This window comes from Aedes aegypti, chromosome 1 (genome assembly GCF_002204515.2).
Source record: "Aedes aegypti strain LVP_AGWG chromosome 1, AaegL5.0 Primary Assembly, whole genome shotgun sequence".
NCBI lineage: Eukaryota > Metazoa > Arthropoda > Insecta > Diptera > Culicidae > Aedes > Aedes aegypti.
This window is the reverse complement of record NC_035107.1, coordinates 96,222,923-96,250,109: the sequence shown is the minus strand read 5'-3', so window position 1 is coordinate 96,250,109 and position 27,187 is coordinate 96,222,923. Positions and strand designations below refer to the sequence as shown.

General features: G+C 39.3%; 2 protein-coding genes across 3 annotated transcripts in view; one reads left to right on the top strand and one right to left on the bottom strand.

Annotated features, from left to right (window-relative positions):
* Positions 1-27,187, top strand: part of LOC5570418 (muscle-specific protein 20) — a 184,286-nt gene that overhangs the window by 37,004 nt on the left and 120,095 nt on the right. The gene's annotated exons all lie outside the window — the stretch shown is intronic.
* The window catches only part of LOC5570420 (protein takeout), a 38,756-nt gene that overhangs the window by 5,546 nt on the left and 6,023 nt on the right, over positions 1-27,187 (bottom strand). The window contains exons 3-4 of one of the 2 annotated variants that reach the window (XM_021843070.1): positions 13,470-13,606; positions 13,247-13,394 (exon numbers count right to left, since the gene is read on the bottom strand). In XM_021843070.1, the coding sequence (XP_021698762.1) occupies positions 13,247-13,394; positions 13,470-13,606 (285 nt within the window). Of the gene's footprint in view, positions 1-13,246; positions 13,395-13,455; positions 13,607-27,187 lie in introns of both variants that reach the window. The other variant, XM_021843064.1, reaches the window with a different exon arrangement.

The following is a 27,187-nucleotide window of genomic DNA, read 5'->3' as shown; positions in this document are numbered from 1 at the left end:
CTCATTTGTCGAACATCGAATAAATGACTTAAGTGTCAAACTATTGAAAAAACAATCAACTAACTATTGAAAAACAATCAATTTTTTTTTATTTGGATAATATAGCTCATTTGCAACAACTTTTGTTCAAGCACTTTATTTAGAAACCCCATTTTGACAGTTAAATTGTCGAACAAAGCTGTGGGAAAGAAAGGATAAGCAGAGTCTAATAAAACTTCATATTCGGTGCAATAGACAGAAAAATGTATGTTTTGATATAAAACAAGCAATTTAAAGTCGCTACAAGTCACTTTTTGATCACTTAACATAACATTTTGTTACCGCTTGGCTGGTTTTGCAAACCCTAAAGATTTCTCTTTTATTCCTCTCAAATAAAAAATATATATTTCGCTTGATTCGTATACTCATGTTGATTGAAATGCACAGATGTGTATTTAATTTTATTACAAAATTGTTAAAAATAAACAAATAGAAACATATTCAAAATAAATATAACACAATATGATATATTTTAGTTTCAATATATTCTGTGGATAAAGGTTTCTAACAAAATTATATCATAATAAGATATGCATATCATATTCTGATAAAATTTTATAATATTTTTGTTATGTACCTCTAGTGGAGTTTACACAAGCTTTGTCAATTTTATGTAATGGATCCATTTGCCTTAGAATAGGGTAACTTTAATAGTATCTGGATGAAAATCCCATTTCTACATTCTGATCACATTTGCATAAAGATTCTTTTAGAACGCATCTATAATTTTTCATGTGATCGATTTTCGGTTTTGGTATAACTTTGATTATATGTAAAAATTTTCCTCAGCTTAACTACTGTTCGACATTATTGTATTTGAAACTGAATTCAATAATGTTAATAGTGAATAGTGATAAGATTTTATGCGTTACAGAACATAATTTATAGAATAAATAACAAAAAAAGATTTTAGGCTGAAACAAACAAACAAACTGGAATTTGTCATTATGAACGAAGCACAAGAATTGACCTTTATTCAAGTTTGATACAACTTATCAACAAAGAATATAATGGTCATGATTATTAGTTTAAAAAAAGTGTTGCCTTTCTACAAAAATGATCCAGATCCACAAGAATGCCCGATCTGTCAGCATCACCCTGATACGATTTTCAAAAATGAGAAAAATGTTTTGCCAGTGTGATCACTGATTGAAATTAATACGGCTCGAAATAAGATTAATTCATGTTTCCGGCAATAGGACAATCATGTATTGTAAAGAAGAGGACTTAAATATAAACACGAAGTTGTTGAGATTCCGTGAAAAAAGCTGATACGTTTCTTAGACAACAAACATTAAGTTTTGAGATTCAACATCGCAAGTAAAGCAAAAAAACTTCTTCCAGCATATCCAAACAGCTTTAATATAACTCGATTTCTTAGCTTCATCGGATATTGTACGTAATCAGCAATATCAGTACTTCAAGCTCTAAAGGTTACATTGGTCCAGATGATATCGTAATCAGTGTTTTCAGTTACAGCAGGGCTTCCCAAACGGTGGTCCGCGAACCTTAAGGAGGGCGTGACAAGTTCGCAAGGGCTCCGCGAGGTTATTGAGAATAAGTGTTTTTTTTTTAATCATGAATAAATGTGAGAAATATGTTACCTAACTTGTTTTCAAGAGAGAACTATTACAAACACTGGGAAACTACCTTCAGTGTAATTCTGTCAGTTAAAGATTAAGTATGTATATCTAGCTTGCAGGATATAATTACTTAACGCATATCGGTTCTAATTTTAAGGTGAGCTTGAAATGTGAAAACCATGATAAGTTTTAGATGTAAGTAGGACATTTTTTACAACATTTGTCCACTTCATGGCAAAATCCTTGAATAATTCATCAGAACTATGATGTTTATTGGAAGAATTAAACAAAGCGAAACTGTTCACTGCTCTCACCAAAACTATTTTTGGAAATCTTTCGAATCTACTTTTCAGAGTTTTAGTAAAATTGTCTACCGATATCTATCACAGCGATCTTTGGTAGATATCTGCGAAGATTCTTAATGTATATCTGATCTAATGTATATCTATTCGAAGATTTCCTGGTGAAATTTTTGACAAATTCTGCCTACGGCAAATAGTTGGATTATAAGAAACCCATTACATGATGATTTCTGATGAAATCCTCAATTAAATTCTGGGAATATTTTTGACGAACTTTCAGCGGAATTTCAAATGATCCTATGTAGGGAGATGTATCTTATTCTAAACCCTTTTGATTCATTTCGAGTATTTTTTGTTTCCAAAGATACTGAGCATTGGCCACAATATCCATTTTGAAATGCTTCTTAATGCAAAGTTTCAGATCGTTTGACCGAGTAAAACCTTCCATGGCAAAGTGCATCTAGAAGGGCTCAAGTTGTTTTATGCTCTTTTCTGAATTTGTACATTAGCATTATATGTCGAGTTTCAGACAAATAAATGGAGAAAAGAAAAACAATGTTAATGTAAATGATGACCCTGCATGTTAAAGTGAAATACTCTATACAAGGGTCTATATTATACTTGATTATATACCAAAAAATCATATCGAAATCCTCTAATGATTCCGCCTTTAGACCATATGTATTAAGAAAAAATATCTCCATAAATTGAAACACTATATTTTCCGAAATGTATATCCAATTGAATCTGCTAAAAATCATAGCTTATCCTATCCAAACATACAGAGTATCGCACTTCTGTAGTGATGATGCATTATCATTCCTTATCGGCTCACCATACACGACAAGGTTGCGACAATGAATTCGACGCAATACTGAACTGCCACCCAAGAGTCCATGTTTGCAATCAGTTAAACCGTCGTATAATAAACCCTCCAAATTGAACACCTTACCATAAGGCGAACTTCTTCCATTCATGATTTCATGAAGCGTTTACCATGAAACCAGTCAGTCGGTCGGTCATTCGGTCGAAATTCAACAGCGTAAAGTAAACTACCCCGACACTGATCCAGCCACTTTCCGCCTAGCTAGTCATTTGGAACCTTTCATCGCCCTGACGAATAGCCGCAGATCGGAATCATTTGTGAACGCTGCTTAGGGAACGTTCAGAAATTACGTCCGTCATTTTGGGGAGAGAGATTCCCATGAAAAAGTGCGACTGTGTCTATATTTTTTAAACTACCAAGATATCGATGAATATTTACCGAACCTCAGTAACGCTTGCCGATATCTCGGTGAAAAATGGCCGACATCTCGTTGAAATAAGTGGTTTTTATAGCTATCTGGTCATTTGAACCGTAGTTGATCCTATTTTTTGTTTTGTGACTCGATAGAGATACAAAGTCCACGATTCTCGCAATATCGGGATACTTAGAATTGGCTGTATAAAGATACTGCATAACATGTAGAGAAATCTCAGAACAAAAATTATGAACGTAATTTTCGAATCTTCCCATCCTACTTGGTGGCGTAAAATTAACGTTCAGTTATACACCTACATTGTATGAATGAACCGAACCGAACAGCAGTCTACGGCAATGTTCAAGCTGTAGTATGACTTTGCACCCGATTCATTTGCTCAAATTCACAGTACTAGCTACCGAATCAGTTTCGCGCCTTTCAGCGAATCGGTATCAAACTGCTCGTAGCTCTGCTCTCCTATTACACTTAGTTTGCGAATGTATAAAATCTACTCAGATGGGGCAAGTTCGCTGTCATTTGTGCGCCTAACCGTGTACACCTAAACAAGTTGAGTTTCACTGCATTCACTTGTTTGCGATAATGATTCAGCTGCCGACTAATTCATGGCGAAATGATTCTCTTACAGTCACCGTTTTTTGTGTCATGAAGTTTTTTGGATGACTTGTTTGAGCCAACATCAGATAAACTTCGTTTCATTTCATGAACTGAAGAATTAGTGAATTATTTGATTTTGATTTCCTTATCGTATTACGGTTTGACATTTGTTTTGAACAGTTTTCGAGTTTTTGAGATAATCTCAATCAGTTTTAAGAGAGTCACCACAAATGTTACTAATCAGATGACAATATTTATTTTAACAGTTGGAAAAAATATATTAGAATTGGAAAGCACGTTGAACTGATTTTAGTATGTTTTTCATAACAAATTTGATAGCCATATATTAGACAATGTACTGCATATAACTATAATCAACCTAAATGCCATTTATTCTTCACAGTTATCATATCAAAAAGAAAATGTACATTACATACAATACAGCATTTTCAATCAAATCCAATAGCTGTTTAACCCCTTAAGTTATACAATATGGAGCGCGCCGCATGTCGTTCCATATACTGTTGCATGCTATGCTTGTAGGTACTACGAGTAACGTATCACGGGGTAACTTTGAAAAAATCTGAATATATCTTTATCTCGTCATGAAGTTTTTCATTATATGTTTTTAAAGCAATAGCACAAATAGAATTTTACAGATCATTACGTATATGGATTTTTTATATGGAAATGGAAAACATCTCAAAATTCAGTTTGTGTGAAATTTTGTGAATTATTCTCACTTGTTTCACAAACCTATGCCAGCTTTAAGCTAATTTGACTTGTTATAGAAAAAATCTCTTTCTTCACAGAGACGTCCAATAAAAAAGCGGTTTTCGTCAGTGTTATAACTGTCCAATGTATCTAACAGTATCAGCGTTGCTCTAATTCTTAAGTGCATGTGAGCGAATGAATGCATTGCTTGCTTTTCCCATAGTGATAGTTGAGGGGCTTATGCAGTCTCAGTTTTCATTCAAATTAGCTCAAATTTTGACACGACATCAAGAATTTGATCTAGAGCGGTGTGGAGCTAAAACTAGTAACTTGTAGTACAGGGCATCAGATCTACATGCGTAATGAGTGACCTTTCAGAACCCTGTAATTTAGAATAATATCCATATTGACTCGTATAGTAAGGTTCTACCAAGTTTTGATTTCAACGGCTATTGAATATTATCCAGTACAGGTACTAGAGAAAATAATTAATTACGCTTATAGGTCCGAACGCAAATATTCAGACATGTTTGTATAAGCCCATGAGTGTAAATTTTGTTGATTTATCTGCTAGATGTTACTGATTGCGTTTGTTGATCTGAGGTCATGTACGCAATGGAGTTCTTGGACAACCCCAGCAAGCAGTTTTCGGATAGCTTCTCAAAAACAATCGTTGATGTCGAAACTTGATAGAAAATATTTCATTGAGCCTTTTTGACTTTATTCATTTACACCCGAAGGGTTACAAAATTTGCCTGTAGATCTAAAGGCTTCTACTAAAAAGAGGTGAATAATCACCGAAAATGGTTACCTTGATTTACCCCAATTGTATTATTGATCTGAAGTCCTGAGTTCTTGGATAATCCTAGAATGCCGTTAGACTCCAAACTTGACAAAATATATTTGTTTGATTCTGCTTGTTCATAAGCCTCCGAAAGGTGTTTGGTTACACCTGTAGATACGAAGGCCCTTACTCAAAGAAGATTTTGTATTGCCGCTAACAATCTTTCATTGCGAAACTTGATAGAACATACATTATTGGGTACTCGATTGTAAACCTAATAATCAGCGGTCACTAGTTACGCTTATAGATCTAAAGGCCTTTATTCGAAGGATTCCAACGGTAACCTGAAAACGTTAAACTTCATTTATCGTAACTTTTTGAGTCCACATGCATGTATCATTGTTGATTTATCTTCAAGAGATTACCGGTTAAGTTTGCTGACCAGGTCGAAGGTCTTCAATAACAGTAGAAAAAAGTTGGGCTCAACTCGATAGAATATGTTTTTATTTTAATCTGATTGGGTATGAACTTTACTCATAAACCTCCGAAATTTTGAAACTTCATAGGACATCTTATTGAGGCTGTTAGGTTTTAAACCTTATTGATTGATGTCAAAAAGGACACCGATTATGCGGGCAGATTTGAAGTCCTAAATTTAAATGATAGAGTAGGGTAGAAACACCTTAAGTTTTGACCATAGCGTCAATTGTAGCCATAGTGGATTATACATCTTTTTACACAGCAAATTAGCTTGCAACATTTATTGCTACATTCATTTATTTGTCAAAATTGGTCCTAAAAATAAAAGCATTAAATAATTACCTTCCATACACCCAATTCGACCAGGGTATTCCTTATTTGACCACTCTCATGAGAAATCAATGTGATTGGCCAATTAAGGAACCAAAGTAAAAAATGTGATGAACATGAGCATGAGCATAATTAACCGCCCGCAGTTGCTACTCCGTTATTGCAAGAACAGCTGCACTTACACAGGGAACCAACAGATGCTACTCAGGATCAGTAGCATCTTCAATGTGTAAGTACTGGTGCTCTCAGTATTATAACAAACAATACCGGCGCCGACTGCGTCCGAATGCAGGTCAATTTGGGAATGGGAGGGAAATGTTGACGTGTTACTTGCTTTATGGAAGCCGAGGAATCCTCTGCCCTTCCACAAGAAAACACTGGGAGTTTAGATATGGGAAAAGATTCGTTTTGGTAAACGATAAAGATATAATTTTAAATTAATACATGAACATATACACGGATGATCGATACCGATAGTGCGGTTACTATGCGAACCGGACACAAAGAAGCATACAACAGATTCAACGGATCAAAAACTACTCGGAACCAAAGTAAAAAATGTGATCACAGACAATCAGACGTAACACTTAGAACAAAATCATAGTCACGAGGACATGTACGCCCAATACTAAAATTAGTGTGTCCGGCCGACGGGCCAACAGATGGCGGTAGTGTGTAAACGTCAAGCACGAACAAAAACGATGCAAGCGCTGCGGGTAGCGGATTGGCCACCTACAATATTTTTGAATCGACCGTTAAAAAGGTGATCGATGGACGTTGATGAGAGTGTGAAGTCTGTTTGTCTGTGATGTGACTGAAACTGATTCTGGTGACCTATATTGATCAACGTGATTTTTAATGCGGACATAAGGTTTCTCCTTAGTTCCTAAATGTTTATATATAATATGGAATGGGAGCTTTCATTTGAAGTATTTAAAAAACATGCAGGGCCTTTCGTTTATTTTTTTATATTTTTCTATTTGTTTTTTTTTTTGTGTTTTTGTGAAAACCGGGGCTTCCATCCTATCTAGATAACCTTAGTAATATTACATAAAAGGAATTATGTAAATGAGTGAGTTTGAATTTGCATAAATTATTAATTAGGTAGCGATGTTTCATATAATTGAAAGCCAGCTTTCGATTTTGTGATGACTTTGAGAGTGCATATGCAAGTACAACCAAATCCACACATTTAGATTTTTGATCATTTTTGAACATGTGTCAATAAAGAAGGTGAGTTATATTTCATGAATTCGACATACAAAATGTGTAGGAAATTTCATATATAAAAGTATGTTTGTTAAAATTCTTACCAAAAATACAACTTCACGCCATTTTACAGTCCATTCAACCAACACCGCCAGCAGCACGAAATTAATTTCGGTCCAACGCCAGTTTTGAAATTTCGCGCCCAGCGCTAGTCAACGAGGTACGGAACGCAAAGTAAGAAACGCTTCCGACCTGCTGGGGTGCTGTGCTCTTGGTGAGCAAACGTACTCGGCGCAATCTATTGAACTTTTTGTAGTTCCCCTCTCTCCGAAACACGTGTGCGTGTTCGGTAGAGTGAGCAAGTAAACTTGACCGCAGTCTTGGTCCACATCTTGCACATTAGCAACGTACTGCAAAGAGTTCAAAAGTGTAAGAATGAGCAAAACTATTAGAACAATGATTTATTTTGTGACCACTTAAACATTTGTGGTAAAAGCCGCGTTTATTCAAAATTAGGGGTATCTTTGATAATATGGGTAATTTCGATACTCAAATATCAGACTCCATATAAGATCTAATTTATCAAGGAAGATATTTTTTACTTATATTATACGCCTAGAGATATGCAAGGCCCCTATTTTAAGAAGTGATTCAAACAATTTTCGCGTTCAGTATCACAGGGGCGTAACTGCAGCGATCGTTTTCTCTTTATTGATTTTCTTTTTAGTTAATTACTTGGCCAGGCGACTGTTTTCGACTGCTATTTTTATCACAGTTAAAAGTATTCATCATCCATCATCTCACTGCACCGTAAAATGCTTTGAATATCTAATCTCTCAAGGTTCCATTCTCGGTCCATTGGAACGGAATGTACGACGGAATCTTGACACTGCGGCTACCCAGGAAGGTGAGAATTGTTGGTTTTGCGGACAATGTGTCACTAACGGTGATGGGCAAGACGTTGGAAGAAGTGGAGATATCAGTAATGGAAACAATTGACGCAATAGAGGGCTGGATGAGCAGAGTCAAACTGCAGATAGTACACCACAAAACAGACGTACTGCTAGTCAGCAACTGCAAGGTGATTCAGCAGATGGAGGTCAACGTCGGAAGGTATGCACCGAAGCGCGTGTTGAAGCACCTGGGAGTAATGATCGACGATCGGCTGAATTTCAACAACCACGTTGATTGCGCATGCGAAAAGTTCGAAAAGGCAATGAACGCAATAGGGAGAATCATGCCAAACTCGGGCGGTCCAAGCAGCAGTACTAGGCGTCTGCTAGACAACGTGTCGTCATCGATATTTAGGTATGGAGTTCCTGCTCGAAGTAAGGCACTAGAAACAAAGCGGAACCGCGAAAAGCGTTTCGGCTGATGGCAAGGCGAGTCGTGAGTATGCTGTATGTGTTATAGCCGGTATGATCCCCATTTGCATAACTTTGGTGGTGGGTATTGAGTGTTACCAACGAAGAGGCGTCAGAAACGTACGAAATACGGCCAGAGTCAGATCTATGGCGAGGTGGCAAACGAAACGAAACGAAGATGGACCCACCGGCTGATTTCTTACCTGTCGACGTGTATCAATAGGAAGCATGGAGAGGTAAACTTCTACCTGACATAGTTACTATCAGGTCATGGATTAATTAATTAATTGACTCTTTACTATGGGAAAATTCAGCCCGAGGTCATGGATGTTTCAGAAAGTATCTCCATAGATTCGGGCACGTAGAGTCGTCGCACTGCCCAAACATCGAGGATACACCGCAACATGTAGTTTTTGACTGTCCAAGATACGCGGAAGTGCGGAACGAAATGCTCGGAAGCAGCGACGTAGATTTAAACCCCGACAAGATCGTGCAGAAAATGTGTCAACACGTAAGTACGTGGCACGCGGTGAACAGAACGATATCATGTCATCGCTGCAGCAGAAATAACGAGAAAACCAGAGGGCGTCGGGCCACGATCGGAGTAGGCTAGATTCTCCGTCGGGGACTAGGCCGAGTAGTTCGAGCCTGAGAGAGACTCGCGAAGAGGAAAAATATCAACGTCATATGCAGCCCAGTTTCCCCTCTCACGAAACGTCAAATGCAGCCCACCGTTTTTATGGCTGAAAAAGTGAAAAGTATGAGCCTCTGAACGTGCCATAAATCCTTTTGTTCTTTTGACTTTTACTGTGCGCCGTGTGTTGGTGCTGTCTCGCTCTCTCTAACGGGCAACTTGAAAACAGGGCGCACAGTAAAAGTCAAACGTTTTATAGCATGCATAGGCTCATTGTGTTCAAAGTAAATTGTTATTGAAAATCTCAGTCAGCGGAGCAGTTTTTTCCAAAGTTGCTGATAAATCTAAGCAGAAGAAAAATTATTTCTAATGTATGCTACGTTTGCTGGCATGAAATTTTACTCAAACGGCTATTTATGATTCGATGTGATGCAAACTCAATCTTTTTTTGCTGAGAGGTTCATGTGAGGATTTGAACGGCTAGCGCATAATTGGTATAAACACAAATAGGAATAAGAAAAAACTCAGCAATCACAGAAAAAGAAGACCATCTTCGCGAGTCTCGTCTCAGGTTCGAGCGTCACGTAGTATCGGTAATGGCACTGATGATCGCGGTGATCGGTGAGCACCTGTGAACCGGAAGCCTTCCTCCACCGGAATCGCAGGACTGACCTCGGGCCCATACCGACCACCATCGAGTCGGATCCTCCACCGGTGACTAGCTGAGTAGATCGCGAAACAGTACCGGCAAATGGTCGTCGGGGCGCCTGTTAACCGGAAGTTTCCCTCCGCCGGAATCGCAGGACCGACATCGGCATCTGCTCGGCCAGCTTCGGAGTATGCTAAGTCCACCGTCGGGGACTAGCTGAGTAGATCACGAAACAGCATTGGCAAATGATTGTCGGGGCGCCTGTTTATTGGAAGCTTCTCTCCACCGATCGCAGGGCCGACCACAGCATCTGGCCAGCCAGCTTCGGAGTAAGTTAAGTCCACAATCGGAGACTATTTGAGTAGATCGCGTAGTATCACCGGCAAATGGTCGTCGAGGCGCCTGTGAACCGGAAGTTTCCCTCCACCGGAATTGCAGGACCAACCTTGGCATCTGCCCGGATAGCATCAGTTCGGGAGATCTTTCATCGTCGGGGTGAGATAGATCCACCGTTGGGGACTATTCTGAGTCCGTAGCGAATCACCGGCTAGAGTCGTCGCAATGCCAGTATACCGGAAGTCGTCCTCTAACCGCTGGGCCGACTTCGGCATTCTACCGGCAGATATTCCTCTGTCGGGGAACTCTCCATTGGAGTAGGGTAGCTTCAACGTCGGGAACTACGCCGAGTAGTATCGATCATGATCGCCGGCTTTGGGTCGTCGGGGCGCTTTCGTATCGGAAGTCACCCCTCACGCCCGAAGAGCATGACGATCAGCGAAGTGAAGTCCAGAGAACCAACAAGCACAGGAGCATCTATCATAAAAAGTCTCACATGGCTCAGGCGTGTGGCCGGCCCCAAAATGTATGTGATACAGCAGAGACGCAGCTAGAGTGAATAGAGCCAGAGGTTCAGAAATGGCGTAGAGGTATCAACAAGCCCTCAGCCCCCTGAGGTAATACCATGAGGTAGCAATAAGTCAAAATTGCTCGTGAAATAATTATCAAAGCAATTCGATAGAGTTTTATTTATTTTTTTATTATTATTTAATTTGATCTTGTCCAACTCTAGTCAGCTTAGTAGCCAATTAATAAGTCACGCTGATTTTGATTCTAACCATGGTCCCTGGTACAATCCAAATTTACCATGAAGCGATTCTCAATCTTATCAGCTTTAACCCTCTAATGCCCAACTCCGCCTTTAGACGGGTTACACTTTGGGATTTTGTGTATTTTTTCGTAGCTCGGAAATCAAAATTATTTTATTTTTGGCTTGAACCTTGACTAGAGTTTCCAAATTTCCCGGGATTTGATTTCCCGGGAAACGGGAAATAAATTTGCCATTTCCCGGGAAATCCCGGGATCCCGGGAAATTTAAAACTGCATGAAAATAAAGCAAATTTGATTATTTTTGTTTAATTATTCGTATTTTTGTTGTATTTTTTTAAACCAATTAACTTGTATGGTTCATTCTCTTTCTTGTAAGTAATTTGTTTATGTTTCTCAAAAAAATCTATTGATTTCGTTGTGTTCGCTAGGTTTCAGAACAACAAAAAGTATAATATTGAGTCCATGTGGAGATTATTCTTGACAAATCTTATTAAGTTCAAATAATATGTACAAGATGGACTCGATTATCTGGAATTCGATTATCCGGATGTTTAGACTCGATTCATATACAATATGAATGGTTTTGCAGCTTTGGAGGTAGGTAAAAAAAGGGGGTTTGAAAAAGATGTTTTTTGTATGCCAGTCAAAAAAATTTCTTCCTAAGACCCCTAATGTTCCTAGAAATAACTTCTGGCTACGCCATTGCATCATATAAATAAAACAACGAAAAAAGATAATATTTGAGTTCTTTTATCGCAGATTTTAATTTGTCTTGTAGTGATTCGATTATTAGAAAGATTCGGTTATCCGGAGTGAAAAAAAATCGATACAACGGATAATCGAGTCCGACCTGTACCAACATTGAATCAATCCTTTCAAGCACTAGAACAAAAACCAACTAGAGTTTAACGATGGAAAATGTAACGGTTAAATCCATGAAAATTATATAAGCGTACTCAATTTATGGATGATCCCTCGAAAACTCCTGTATTTTGTATAGCATATAATCTATTTTGAAAAAAAAAAAAAAAAACATATCGTCAAAGAGATATCCAATTTATCAACAACTATTTGATTACAAAAAACAACAAATCAAAATCGAACTATAACTAGTGATCTAGAAAGGTTATTGGTTAGAATGATATGAAAAGTAAATTATACTATAGTTTTGGTTTAAAAATGGATGGTCAATTCTTTTTAATAGCCTTTTTTAATACCCGGGAAATACAGAAATCCCGGGAAATACGGGAATCCCGGGAAACAGAAAATCATTTCCCGGGAAACGGGAATCCCGGGAAATCTCATTTCCCGGGAAATGTTCCCGGGATTGAAAACTCTAACCTTGACTCATAACACGCATATAAGAAAAGTTTTTTATGACTTTTGAAACTTTTTTGTATTTCTGAAAATTGTTTGAAAAATTGTATTCTTATTTAACCTATAAATGCCCGGGGTTAATTTAACGTGTAATATAAAAAACCGCACCTTTTGTATTTTTATACGATCGACCTATCACAAAAGAAGAGCCAGGGGGAAAACCCTGTTTTTCCGTTAGTTACACGGAAAATAAAATACCTACGCTTCGAAAAAAAAAATTAAAATGTAATATTTTTAAAGTACCACAAAAATTTAAATTTTTATTATTGCCAAAAATCAACAACCAGAAAAGGCTTCAAGAAAAAATGAAAAAAGTTAGGGATGTTCAAAAATAAAAATAATAAAAATCAAAAACAAAAAATTCAAAAATTCGCGAATAAAAATAAATAATTGCCCAGAACGTGTTTAGAACGATTTTAGATAACGAAAAATAATATTTAAATCGAAAATAAAAATTTGGGTATTAGATGGTTATTTATTCGAGACAAGACTACATAATATAAATCAAACAAAATTTTATATTAAAATCGCGAAACTTTGACAAATATCAAAAAATTCAAAACGTAGCTTTCAACGCTTCCAGTGGACCATTTTGAAAGCACTAGAATAGATAACGGACCAGGGTAGCACAGTCGGGAAACATTGCTCACACAAAATGTTCGGAACTTGGATCCACAATTATTTTCATAGATTTGGCTTAGTGTTCAAAGTTTCAGCTAAATTTGAAATATTTCATGTTCACTGGCATTCTAAAATTAGCATTTGCATACACGAAATCTATACTTCTAGTTAGTGTAACGTAAATTATCCATACTCACTCGGTTCGAACCAGCATTTGCCGTGACCGTTCAGTGGAATCACCAAGATTCGGCCCTGCATGTGGTAGTTTCCTTCGATGCGCATCTTCGGCAGCCTTATGTGTGTCTCCCAGCTGAAGTCCCGACTGCTGACACTATGGATGGAAATCTGAGGATAGAAATCACTTTGCCCCATGAAAACCAATCATCCGTCAATAATCGAAACGTACACATTGCGAACTACTTTCGTGTTGGAGAACCCGGTCACCACCACTTTCGAGAGGGACGCGTTGACGCTCACGGGTCCATCCCCTTGCAGGATCCGGATCTTGCTGATCTTCATCGGGTCAATCGTACCGACGTGCTCCAAACCTTCGATTCCTGTAAGAGACGATAGAAAATAATGCACGATTAGTTTGACATTATGCTGATGATTCTTTTTAAATGCATCAATAAAAAATAGAAATACTCTCTCAAAAAAGCACTTTATTCATCATTATAATATTGACATATTTTATGCATAATTTCATCGAAACCGGTAAAACAACGAATTTTTAGCTAAAAGTAAAAAATTGTAACAGTGCGCAAGAGAATAAATTTAAATGATACCATATAAAATGGAACCTATAGTTTGTGAAGCATTGGTTCATTTATACACATCGATTTGACATTTTACCATGATTTTCATCAAATTTTACTAAATACACTTCTGTGCAAAAGATTGGGATCGCCTAGCCTCCGAAAAACATACAAGATTGTTTTGTCCCTATCACTGTGATTAGGAGGACTGGGTATAAATTGCCCTTGTTAAAGAAAACAACGATTTTGGATGTGAAAACATTGTTTTATGCTATTTTTCAATTTTGATTGGATATACAAACATGTCTTCTATCAAATAGTAGAAACAGATATCCATTTGAGTTTTTTTTTTGTATTTTTATACGAGGAACAGCTCCATTTATTCTGGATTTTCATCTTCTTATAGGTCGCATAAATCTTTTGCCTCTCCGAACATTCTAGCAAACCTAGCAAACCCCAGCGCAGTCAGTATATTAGTGTCACATTCTTGAAACCAGTGAACTAACCAAAGACGGTAACTATCACCCGCCACCGGACTGGCAACTAGCAACTTAATTTACGATCATCTACGACCCACAATTTTGGCTCGCAATTCTTCACACATGGTTTGCGAGTGTCAGTGTCACTGGGGGTATGTTTTTCCACCGCAACTAGACAGAAGCAGCAGCAGCACGTGGAACTGGTTCTAAGGTTCTATCGGCTCATGTGAGAACCGATCGCACGATACGTCCAATTACAAACGGCCAACTTGCCATCCGACTGCAAATACGTTTATTGAGGTTATGTTGTCGCGGTGGATGTCATTTGCCATAAGGTAATCCAAACAAGTCGTCGTTTGATGTCTATGGGCGACCAAACCGCGTGTGTGGTGGGTTGAAGATTTGCGGAAATCCGACGCGGAAAGCTGCAGTTGCAACTGAAAGTGTGCGGCATAACTCATTTGGCAACGCCGATCTTGTGACAAGCACTTTGTTCCGGGCATGAACCGGGTAAGTCGAGATGTTCATATGTTAAGCAAGTGTCGTTTGGATTGTGTCGAGAAGTTTATGCTGCACATTGCGACTTGCTGTAGGGTGCCAAGGGGCGCAGAGAGGTCGCACTCGATTTACTCGAGTTTGATTATATACTTATTTGTTTTGGAGACATTTTTGACGTACAGGTATATAATATAACCTCAAATTACAAACGAGATCTGGGGTTCATTTATTGCAAGAAATTGTTCTGTTTAGTATGCTAAGGATATCATTTTAAACATTACATTCATTTCTTACAAGCAGTGTTGATAGACTCACACTCAAATCTCGCTCCCGTGAGAGCAAACTTATTAGTGATCTGCTTCATAAATCTCACGCTTGAGATTTTGATGCAAATTCACTCAATCAACCGTAAAAAATGATTCAGTCGCAAAACCCGTCGAAAACTCGTAAAACCCAAATGTTGTTGTTCACGTTAGAAAAGATTACTATAATTTTACCAGACTAAAAAGAAATCTTTGCCGTGTGTAAGTTACAAGAAAATGAGTCAAAAAGGTGAGCTAACTCATCCATGATTTTTTTACTGCTGAGTTGCGTGATTGACAACTGACGCGTGAAAAATCTCAAGCGTGAGTTATGAGAAATTGAGTTTTTCACAATACTGCTTACATCTAGGTGTTCTGTCTTAGGCAACACTAGCATTCTTATTTGGTACAACTAAATCAAGCTTTTGTTAACAAAATTAAATTTCTTTTGTTGTAATAGTTCAGAATGTTTACAATTGAGTTGATTTCACCTGCTTATAAGGAAAAAAAGCGTTTTCAATTAACCTAAATTAGCCTTAATATATGATACAAAAATCGAAGCAATAGACGATTCCAACAATTTTGACTAAAACGTATATAATCTATACCAGGGAGGGAGCTTCAGAATCATTTTTAAAATTTAATTTTGAATCCTCTGCAGAGCTTTCTTCCTGGTATTACAACAGCTAGTCCATATTGGTACAGCATACAACATGGCTGGCCTGAAAATTTGTTTGAAGATCAAATGCTTGTTCTTAAGACAAAGTTTAGATTTTCTGTTAATTAGTGGATACAGCCATTTTGTATATTTGTCAAATTTGACTTGAGTCCAAGATACTTTTAAAAATTTAAAACTTCATCTGACCAATTTATTGGAATCCCCATCATCGAAACAACATGTCTATTTGATGGTTTGAAACAAAGAGCTTTTTGTTTTATGTGGGAATATTATTAGTTGAGTTTTGAAGGCATTAGAAGAAATCTTCTATTTCTGCAAGTATGAAGAAAAAATATCCTAACTTTTTTGCAACTTACTACAGATGACACGCAGGCTTCGTCCTTTGGCGTGAGTTATGAGAAATTGAGTTTTTCACAATACTGCTTACATCTAGGTGTTCTGTTTTAGGCAACACTAGCATTCTTATTTGGTACAACTAAATCAAGCTTTTGTTAACAAAATTAAATTTCTTTTCAATAGTTCAGAATGTTTACAATTGTGTTGATTTCAACTGCATATAAGGAAAAAAAACGTTTTCAATTAACCTAAATTAGCCTTAATATATGATACAAAAATCGAAGCAATAGACGATTCCTACAATTTTGACTAAAACGTATATAATCTATACCAGGGAGGGAGCTTCAGAATCATTTTTAAAATTTAATTTTGAATCCTCTGCAGAGCTTTCTTCCTGGTATTACAACAGCTAGTCCATATTGGTACAGCATACAACATGGCTGGCCTGAAAATTTGTTTGAAGATCAAATGCTTGTTCTTAAGACAAAGTTTAGATTTTCTGTTAATTAGTGGATACAGCCATTTTGTATATTTGTCAAATTTGATTTGAGTCCAAGATACTTCTAAAACTTTAAAACTTCATCTGACCAATTTATTGGAATCCCCATCATCGAAACAACATGTCTATTTGATGGTTTGAAACAAAGAGTTTTTTGTTTTATGTGGGAATATTATTAGTTGAGTTTTGAAGGCATTAGAAGAAATCTTCTATTTCTGCAAGTATGAAGAAAAAATATCCTAACTTTTTTTGCAACTTACTACAGATGACACGCAGGCTTCGTCCTTTGGCGGAGAGGCCTGTGTCATCCGCAAACAAGGATTTTTGACATCCTTGAGGTAACTCAGGTAAGTCAGATGTGGAAATATTGTATAATATTGGTCCAAAAATACTGCCTTGAGAAACACCAGCTTTTACAGGACGTCTTTCAGACTTGGAGTTCTGATAATTAACCTGACGTGTACGTCACCGCCGAACGGTCCATACACCGTCTATCTAAGCTTAGACTTGACCGCAATCGGCTCTTCAGGGCGGCCTATCCGCGACTCAAATGGCGCCGACAGGTGAACATCTCGCAGTCTGATCAGTATTTGCGGGGCAGCTTGCTTGAAGCCAAAGATCGGTAGTCCTCGGAGGTGTGCAAACTGCTGAACCACTTTCGAAACGTCGAATGTGTGATGCAGCAGCTTTCAGCTTTCAACGGTGTGCGCACTCTTGATTAGGAAGCGCTGTTCCGATCCTCTTGCTGGAATGGAGAGGCTCTCACTGCGAATCCTTCTCGAGTCTGGAGACACCGGTGGTCCATGTGACCCGTAGCGGTTGCGTTACACCACGAACACCTCAGTGGTTGACCAGCGACATCTCCACCAGTGTATATGATGATCGGGCATCATGCGGAAAATGACGGAGGGTTTTGACTGGATCGCATGGATGTTGCAGTTCGCAGACCTCACTGAATAAAGGAGTGGTTGTGGCGCTCCTTACAGCCGTCGATGTTGCAACGGACATTTAGCTTGCACCATACGTACCGCTCTCAACGTTCGGCGAGCTGGAACCGACTGAACTTCTCGCAGTTGCGGATTCGGTGGTCTACTTTGCCGCAAATGCTGCACGGTGTCCTCTGCTTCACCGGTGGACTCGAACTTCGGTTTTCGGCCGCATCGTGTGCGTGCACTTAACCTTCGCTCGCTCATCTTCGGGATTTCCGCTTCTTTGACGGTAGCTCAGCAAACTGTGATGCATCGCCGTATACCACTACTTCGCTTGCATCTTTCATCATCCATCATTCATCATTCATCATAGTATCCTCAGGGTCATCAGTTTGCTCTTAATTCTATACCGTACCCATTCAAGCTGCGTTCCAGCGGGTAGCTTCTCGGTCATCTCCAGGATTGGCATCGGGTTCACCAAATGGGTAGTATCCCGGTAGCTTCCAGGTGATCGGCAAGCTGCTGAACTAATACTCCGAAACTGATGAAACTCGTTAGCGGATCTGCTTTTGTATTGTTTCCAGCGTTTCTCCCTTCAGATACTCCTGTAGTCGTGCCAGATTCTTCACGATGGAAAAGCCACACACCTTCGTCGACGTCTCATAGCTGCTGATGAACATTGGCAACTCCTCCAGGTTGCCGGAAAACGTAGGCTACTTCATGGACAAAAACTGCCGGGCACCTTCCACGGCCGTCGTTGATGAACACTGTGACATTCATCGGCTTCTCCACGTTTCCGACGCGACCACCTTATATCTTCTTCTTCGGAGCTCCTCTTCCTCCTCTACGCCTTCGACAAGAACTTCCTCCTCCTCGGAGCGCTCTTCCTCGTCGAGACCTTCTTCTTCGCAGCTTTCATCTTCTCCGGATGGCTCTTCTTCTTCTTCGGAACTCTCTTCACTTTCCGATTCGCTAACTTCTACCAGCTTCTGCATCATCTTCCTGGGGATCTCCGGATATCCGAAAGACGTTTCATCCGCATCGCGACCGATCAGAAAACTTTTCCGCAGCTGGCGACTTCTTCGCGAGCTTCTGGGTTACTTTCGGCGTCGAATGTTCGCGATATGCTCCTCTAGGATCACCTGGACTCACTTTTGTCGGATTTGCTTTTCCAGGCTGTATTTTTCCCGACTTCCCTTACTCGAGCATTTTTGCTGGCTTCACTTTCTCCGGTTTCATCGTCTTCAGTGACCGCTTCTTCGAACCCTCCACTTCGTTGCCTCCAACTGCACCTTCCAACTCCGTTTCAGTTTTCGTTGGCACTTCACTCCGCGTCAGCTTCAGTTGCTTCAGCCTTTCCTCTATCTCCATCCGTATTTCAGCAAGCTTCTTCTGATGAGCCTGCTCTTCGGCAATTTTTTTCTTCATTTGCGCCCTTTCGAACTCCAGTTCCATCTCCCATTACTCTTTTTCGAGCTGTTCGCGCATTTCGTTTAACTCCTGCTGCATCTCAAGTCGCTTCTGGTGCAAAATCTTCTCCTTGTCCATCTGAATCACTGACCTTGCACCTACATTGCACTTTTGACAGGACCATGAAACATCCCTTATATCTGATGTGACGCCAACACTGCCGAAATGGTAACACTGCTGGCAGTGATCACAAAATGCAATTTGCGACTCATCCTCATCGGACGGTCACAAGCCGCGCAGTTGAAACCTGATTTTTCAGAATTTCCGGCTTTGAGATTTTCTCAGAACATTATAAAATTTTCAAGTTTGTTCGGATTGGGATAACTCTAACGAAAACGAATTCTCAAAGCAGTGCTAGTTTGTTTATGTAGCAGCTTTTATTTGGATAAATAAATATAGTTTTTATTAATCCAAATAAAAGCAAGACGCAACAAAACGTAAATTAGTTTTTTTCGTTAATTTCGTAGCTATTACTCATATTTTATAGTTTTCAGATTGTTTTTCTCCTTTTTACAGGTATGGCGGCTTCATGTGTGGTATTCAATCCTAAAGGAAATTTTCCGATGGTGTTATTTACGTGTAAAAACAATAGGGCTTGCACTATTCTTCCATCCATGAGAATAGTTTATGTTTGAAGTTATAAGAAACTCATATCCAGAACATTGTGACGATAAATCGCTTAGATTTCTAACTTCTTCTTCTTCTTGGCATTAACGTCCTCACTGGGACAGAACCTGCTTCTCAGCTTAGTGTTCTTATGAGCACTTCCACAGTTATTAACTGAGAGTTTTCTTTTGCCAAAGTTGTCATTTTCGCATTCGTATATTGTGAGGCAGGTACGATGATACTCTATGTCCAGGGAAGTCATGGAAATTTCCATTACGAAAAGATCTTGGGCCGACCGGGAATCGAAGCCAAACACCTTCAGAATGGCTTTGCTTTGTGGCCGCGGACTCTAACCACTAGGCTAAGGAAGGCCTCTCACTTCTCACTTAAACATATACTTTTCCTAGCGGCGACAAATGTCGGTTTTTCATGTGCCCAACTATCATGTGTAATATTTATCCATTTTTTTTGTTAGAAGAAAGGCTATCCCATAATGAGGATAAACTACTAGAGTGTCCATCCCGGGATGTGACAAATTTCGGGATTTCTCGTTTTCCGGGATATAAGGTCTTACGTCCCGGGAATCCCGGAAGTCCCGAAATGAATGTCAAATTTGATTGAAAAAAAAAAACTACAAAATTTCAATGGAAAACAATGTTTTTTTTCTCAGAATTGGTCGGCGTTAAGTCAGAGGGGACCAAATATAAAACTTGGGAAAATTGGATTTTTTCTCTCATAAGATGCAAAATTACCTTACCTCCGTTTCACTTTGATCAGATTTGAACAGAGAGATATGTAACAAATTTGCTTTGGATGATCAAAAAACATCGATAAAAGTGTGCAGTCAGAGAGGACCAAGTGCTTATTACCATAACAGCGAAAATGATCAGCGCGCTGAGATATGCGAGGAAGTGAAAAAATTTCAAGAGATTTGTCAGTTTTTTCGACATCGAATGATTCTTCTACTTATCCATCAATAGAAATTTATAAATATTCCTAGATTCGATGCATTTAATTTTGATTTTTAACCATTTACTATATTTAGATGAGTGGTCAGAAATTGCAAAAATTTCTGTGCAGACAGAACGGACAAAGTGTTGAAAAGCAATGAACTGATTGATTATTGCATTTTTTGAGTCAATTTCAGAGCCCGATAGAAGTTTATGGTAGTTCTATGGTGTATGAAAGAAATGTGCTAGAACCCGCTTATTGGAACAGTATATTTTGGTCGGTACTGGCCGGGGTACGAGTAACCTTGGGGAAGATCGGGTAACCAACCCCCGGTGGGAACTTTGGTTGTATGCTGACAGGGAAGGGGGGTTTGCTTCTGCAAACCTTGAGCGTCTGTACTCCATGTTAGGAGCGGCTCACAACAGAGTCTGTTCCCCATGTCAGGGGCGGCTGATCATTGTTCGAGTGCCAGAGAAGGAGCTAAACTGCGCACTATGGCCCTCCGAACATTTAGGGGGAATGGTTGGTGTAAGGCCCTGCAAGCCAGCCTTAAAAATACACCAGCGCAGGAACGTCAACGAGAGAAAGGAGGACATGTGATGATTGGTTCGACGAAGAATGCAGGCAGGTTTTAGAGGAGAAGGATGCAGCGTGGGCTGCAAAGCTGCAGCAAGGAACGCCACAAAACGTGGGACGATATAAAAGAAAACGAAAGCAGCAAACCCGCCTATTCCGGGACAAAAAGCGCCGCCTGGAAGAAGCGGAATGTGAAGAAATGGAACGGCACACAGCACACAAGAAACTCGAAAGTTCTACGAGAAGCTTAACGTATCCCGAAAAGGCTTCGTGCCGCGAGCCGAAATGTGTAGGGATAAGGACGGAAGCATCTTGACGGACGGATGTGAGGTGATTGAAAGGTGGAAGCAGCACTACGATGAACACCTGAATGGCACGGAGAACACAGGCGCCGAGGGTCACGACAGCGGATGAAGTGGCTACGTCAGCACGGCGGATGAAGGAAACCAACCTGCCCCCACATTGAGGGAAGTTAAGGATGCCATCAACCAGCTCAAGAATAACAAGGTCGCTGGTAAGGATGGTATTGGAGCTGAGCTCATCAAAATGGGCCCGGAGAGGTTGGCAGCCTGTCTGCACTGGTTGATTGTCAGAATCTGGGAAACGGAACAGCTGCCGGAGGAGTGGAAGCAAGGGGTCATATGCCCCATCTACAAGAAGGGCGACAAACTTGAATGTGAAAACTATCGTGCGATCACTATACTGAATGCCGCCTGGGATAGCAGATTATCTTCCGTCGTCTATCACCAATAACAAATGAGTTTGTGGGAAGTTATCAAGCTGGTTTCATCAACGGCCGCTCGACAACGGACCAAATCGTCACTGTACGGCAAATCCTCCAGAAATGCCGTGAATACCAAGTCCCAACGCATCACTTGTTCATCGATTTCAAAGCGGCTTATGATAGTATCGACCGCGAAGAGCTATGGAAAATCATGGACGAGTACAGCTTTCCCGGGAAGCTCACAAGACTAATAAGAGCAACGATGGACGGTGTGCAGAATAGCGTGAAGATTTCGGGTGAACCAGTTCGTTCGAATCCCGCCGGGGACTTCGACAGGATGATAGACTTTCGTGCGTGCTGTTCAACATCGCGCTAGAAGGTGTCATGCGGAGAGCCGGGTTCAATAACCGAGGTACGATTTTCACAAGATCCAGCCAATTTGTTTGCTTCGCGGATGATATGAATGATTGTCGGCAGAACATTTGGAACGGTGGCAGACCTGTACACCCGCCTGAAACGTGAAGCGACAAAAGTCGGCTTGGTGGTGAATGCGTCAAAAACAAAGTACATGCTGATAGGCGGAACTGAGCGCGACAGAGCCCGCCTGGGAAGCAGTGTTACGATAGACGGGGATACTTTTGAGGTGGTTGATGAGTTCGGCTGATAACAACGTGAGTCGTGAAATACGGAGACGCATCATCAGTGGAAGTCGCCCCTACTATGGGCTCCAGAAGAAGCTGCGGTCGATAAAGATTCACCCTCGCACCAAATGTACCATATACAAAACGCTTATAAGACCGGTGGTCCTCTATGGACATGAAGCATGGACCATGCTGGAAGAGAACCTGCAAGCACTTGGAGTGTTCGAACGAAGGGTGCTTAGGACGATCTTTGGCGGAGTACAGGAAAACGGTGTGTGGCGGCGAAGAATGAACCACGAGCTCGCTAGGCTCTACGACGAACCCAGTATCCAGAAGGTTGCGAAAGCCGGAAGGGTGCGCTGGGCAGGGCATGTTGCAAGACTACCGGACAACAATCCTGCAAAGATGGTGTTCGCGTCGAATCTGGTTGGCACAAGAAGGCGAGGAGCACAGCGAGCGAGGTGGCTTGATCAGGTGCAACAAGATCTGGAGAACGTGGGCCAAAATCGAAGTTGGAGAGACACAGACATGGACCGAGTAAATTGGCGTAACCTCGTTAACAAGGTTTTATTAAATTAATTGATGTAACATCAACTAAATAAATAAATAAAGAGTTTCTGGCGCAACGCGACAATCTCCTTTCTTTGCGATTTAGAAGGAAGGAAACCTTGATTCCCTTAAGTGAGTTCAAGATCTGTTGCCTAAATCCTCCAAATGCGGAACAACTGACCACGATTGGCAGCGCTCTATGATTCCTCACTTGAATCAAAGGCTAAAGGCAGCTTCAATTTGATGTTCGGAAAATTTGTCTAAACAGGGGTTTTCAGTCTTTTTGGCTCGCGGAGCACTTTTTGGAATAAAATTGTTGCGTGGAGCACCTTCTTCATCATCACTCCGTTTGAAATCTGATTTTTTTACACGCCTCAATCGACCTTATATTTTTTTACGAAAATCTTGAATGTTGATTTTTATTTCAAGGTTAAACTATGACAATTAGGCATCTGAATGAAACTGTTTTTTTTTTGACATATATGCCAAAATTCTTGGCCTGAACATAGCAGAGTTGTTGCAATTTGAAAACTTTCCGGCTTTTACTGTAAGCTCTAAGGGAGTACTGGTAGCAAAATATTTCTTTTCTGAGGGCACTGTCTGGATAAGTTAGACACAAGTTCAGCACTCTCTAGAATATTTATATTACTTATGAAACCTGTGAAATATTTCTAATTGTGTTTCACATCGTCAAAATTTTCGATTATCATAGAAGTTGCATATATCTCAGATATTTTTATACGAGGGATAAACATTCCAATAATACCCTGAAAGTTTCCAAATATTCTTTGAAAAAAAATAGATTTCTTCAACTTTGAGGGTATTTTTCGATCGATCCAACTTTACAGCTAAAACCGTCACATACAAAACTTAAGGGAAAATTTTCACCGATTGAATATTTTTAACCTTCTATTTACAAAGTCTTAGCCCAAATTTTAAACATTTTTGTAAAATATACGAGGTACGAGAGAGAGCAGTTCAATAGATATCGAGATTTTATCACTTTGTATATAAAGACTCGTAAAAACTGTGTCTCGTGATCCACCATAACGTCGAAAATATCATATTGTGAAAATTAAATAAATCCATCTCTAAATTTTCAAGAGCATAAATCTAGACAACAAGATAGTGGTTTGAAATGAAAATTCTATCGATTGGTTGCAACCAACGATTTACTGATCCAATTTTCAGTGCCATCGGTTATTTGGGCTTTAAATTTATATTCTCGAATATTCAAAATATGGCTTAACTAGAAGCGCATTTTAAAGCAAATATTTGAGATATTTCACCACTGTTCCTTCATAAGAGCTTAACTGACATGAGATGATCGATTTCTTTTCATCCTTCCTCTTATTTTCGTTAATAGCTACGCCAACTTAAAAAAAATCGTAATATTTCTTATTTATGTAGTAAAATGTAGTGATTCTTTATTTTACAGCACAAGAACATGTTACGGAAAGTAAATCAGTTTGCTGCAATAATGCAAAGTGAGCAACGATGAAGATAAATTGATCAATGCAGATAAGCCCTTATGAAGAATCAATCGATTTAAAGACATTGGTACAAATTTTCAAAACTGTCGCGGAGCACCTTCCGAGGCCTCACGGAGCACCAAGTTTCTGCACTCCCCTAAAAGCTAGTTTACAGAACTTTTCAGCCGATGCTGCCATCCCATATCGCCTTCGTAAAGCTCAACCGTGGGAGCTCTGGCTTAGATCTTGATTGGACCTACGATGATCAAATATAAATTATCAGAATTGAGGACAGATTCGCCAGTATACATAGTCGTTGAACTGTTGTCGTTGTTGTCGAGACTGCACCCAACCAAGTCGAGCTGGTTCTAACCTTACCGATGTTGCACAACTTTCCGATGGGTGGTTGGTGCCCATGTGCGTACATATGCTCCGATCGACCGTTGGCACCGCTTGCTACCGTTGCATTGCACAGTGGTTCCATTTGTTCTAAGAAGCGATCATAGTTGATAGATTTACATTTGTTCTAAGGCTCGGTGCTTCAAATCGTTTGAACATTGGATTGATTCTGGTTTACGGAGACAACAAACAGAATGCACAAAGCACATGATTTTTATAAAAGTTTCAATAACAGGAAAACCCATAGAACAGGAACGTGTATAAAAATTGTGTTTCTACATTCTTGAAATCAATTTCAATAATTGATACATAAAAGTATAATGGAATGGAAAACAAGACAACTTGTTTTCAGGTTTTTGGTCAATGATCGCTACCACTGTGCGTTGCTTAGAGAGGGTGAGTTTTTCACGATCAATGTTAAATGCCGTGTATCCGCGTGTCGTGTGCTTTGCCTTATGGCGCTCGATGGCAGTGGCAGTGACGCGACGATGACGACTAAGGCGATTGGATAGTTTTACTTTTTTTGCAAGTTGTTACTTTAAATAGTAGATAATTAATTTGGTTGAATAGTGGGATGCATTCAGCTTATCTTCGTTCGACTAGTGCTGACAACGGTGTAGAATTTTCACAAAGTCATTGGTTAGCAACACTAATAGGTTTGGCGGTGCGTTCAGCGATTGGAAAGTAACTGAATATCAGTGCTTATTACACAATGGGAAAATGCGGCGAGAACAACTAATGACCACTTGTGATAATGTGTTTCTTGAAATTAACTAATTACACGTACTGCAGCTTAAACAAATAAGAGAGTATGTTAAACCTTAACCTGTATAGGCCTGAGTGAAAGCAAACATGCTAAATCCCTCACAGCTAAGCCAATACACAAATATCAAGTTTCGAGAAGTAGCCCGAGGAACTCGGGAATATTCCTGAGACCGTAGTCACTGGTTTAAGTCGGATAAAACAAGGGCTATTTTTGGGACATGCCGAATTACACTGCGGAACACGATTTTGTCTCAAGCACCAAAATACCGCTATTTACTTAAATGAGGGTTACTGAATCCATTGCCATTTACAGAAATATCATAGCACGTCTAGTTTTTGAGATATTGGCTGTTGAAAATGTCAATTTTGACTATTTCAGCCAACTTGCATGCAAGTTTTCCAGCTTGTATGGCAATTTATTTGCTTAATTTGCATCAGAACTCGAACTTCATGTGTATAACAATACTTATCATCGATGTTTATGATACTTCAGATGCTCAAAAGTTATTTTTTGTTGGTTTAGAAAAGTTTTGTATTTTGCCATATAAGAGAAACGAAGAATTTCGTATGGAGACTGCAAGCATGTTGAAAAATCGATTTAACCTCAATTTAATCGTGCAATTTCAATCAAATTATATCTGAAATGAAAGATAAAGTCCTATTATGCATGCTTGGTAGATTAGATCATAATATTTTTTGATAAATCATTGCTTAAATTTTATGTAAACATCAATGAAACCAGTGTTTTATACAACTTTGGCGACCTGTAGCTAAAAATTGTGACGTGCTGGAACATTTCTGAGAACGGCATCAGATTCAGCAACCCCAAATCTACTAGAGACACATGATTCGATTCTTGAGACACGCAAAAGTGTCATTTTTGTTACGCTGTGTTATCTTTATTTATTACCAACGACAATTATTTAAATTTGCATAAATGTGATCTGATATTCAACATTATGCATGAAGAGGTTTGCACCATTTAGAATGTACCGGATATGTCCGCTCAGACCAAATGGCCTGAAGAACCGTCTACAGCTTTGATGGATACTAAACAGTTTCAATTCTCGAATACTAGAGATCAAACATAATAATTCACTAAATGTCAAGTTGACTACTTTATCATAAATTTGAGATGTTCTGGGGACCAGAAAACGGTCATTCGTAAGGTCAATCAAATGCAGAACTCAAGATTATCATATTCAATCGGTTCTCAAAAGGTTTACGCAGATGCATTTTTCTTAAAATTCCATGGTATAGCGGTCACATTATAGCTGATTTCGGAAATTATCTGTACCTTTTTCATCCGACCTACCCAGTAACCCACTGGAATAATTCCGACCACATGAACCGAGATCCTTTGGCAGTTTTTATGAACTAGATATGTATAGGAGTATACTGATAAAAAAAAGTTGATATCCATTAAGGGGACAGGATCCGTCATTGATTTGGAAAATTTCAAAAGCAGTTTTTTCGTTCAAAATCAAGAAAATTTTCAGGAAAATGTG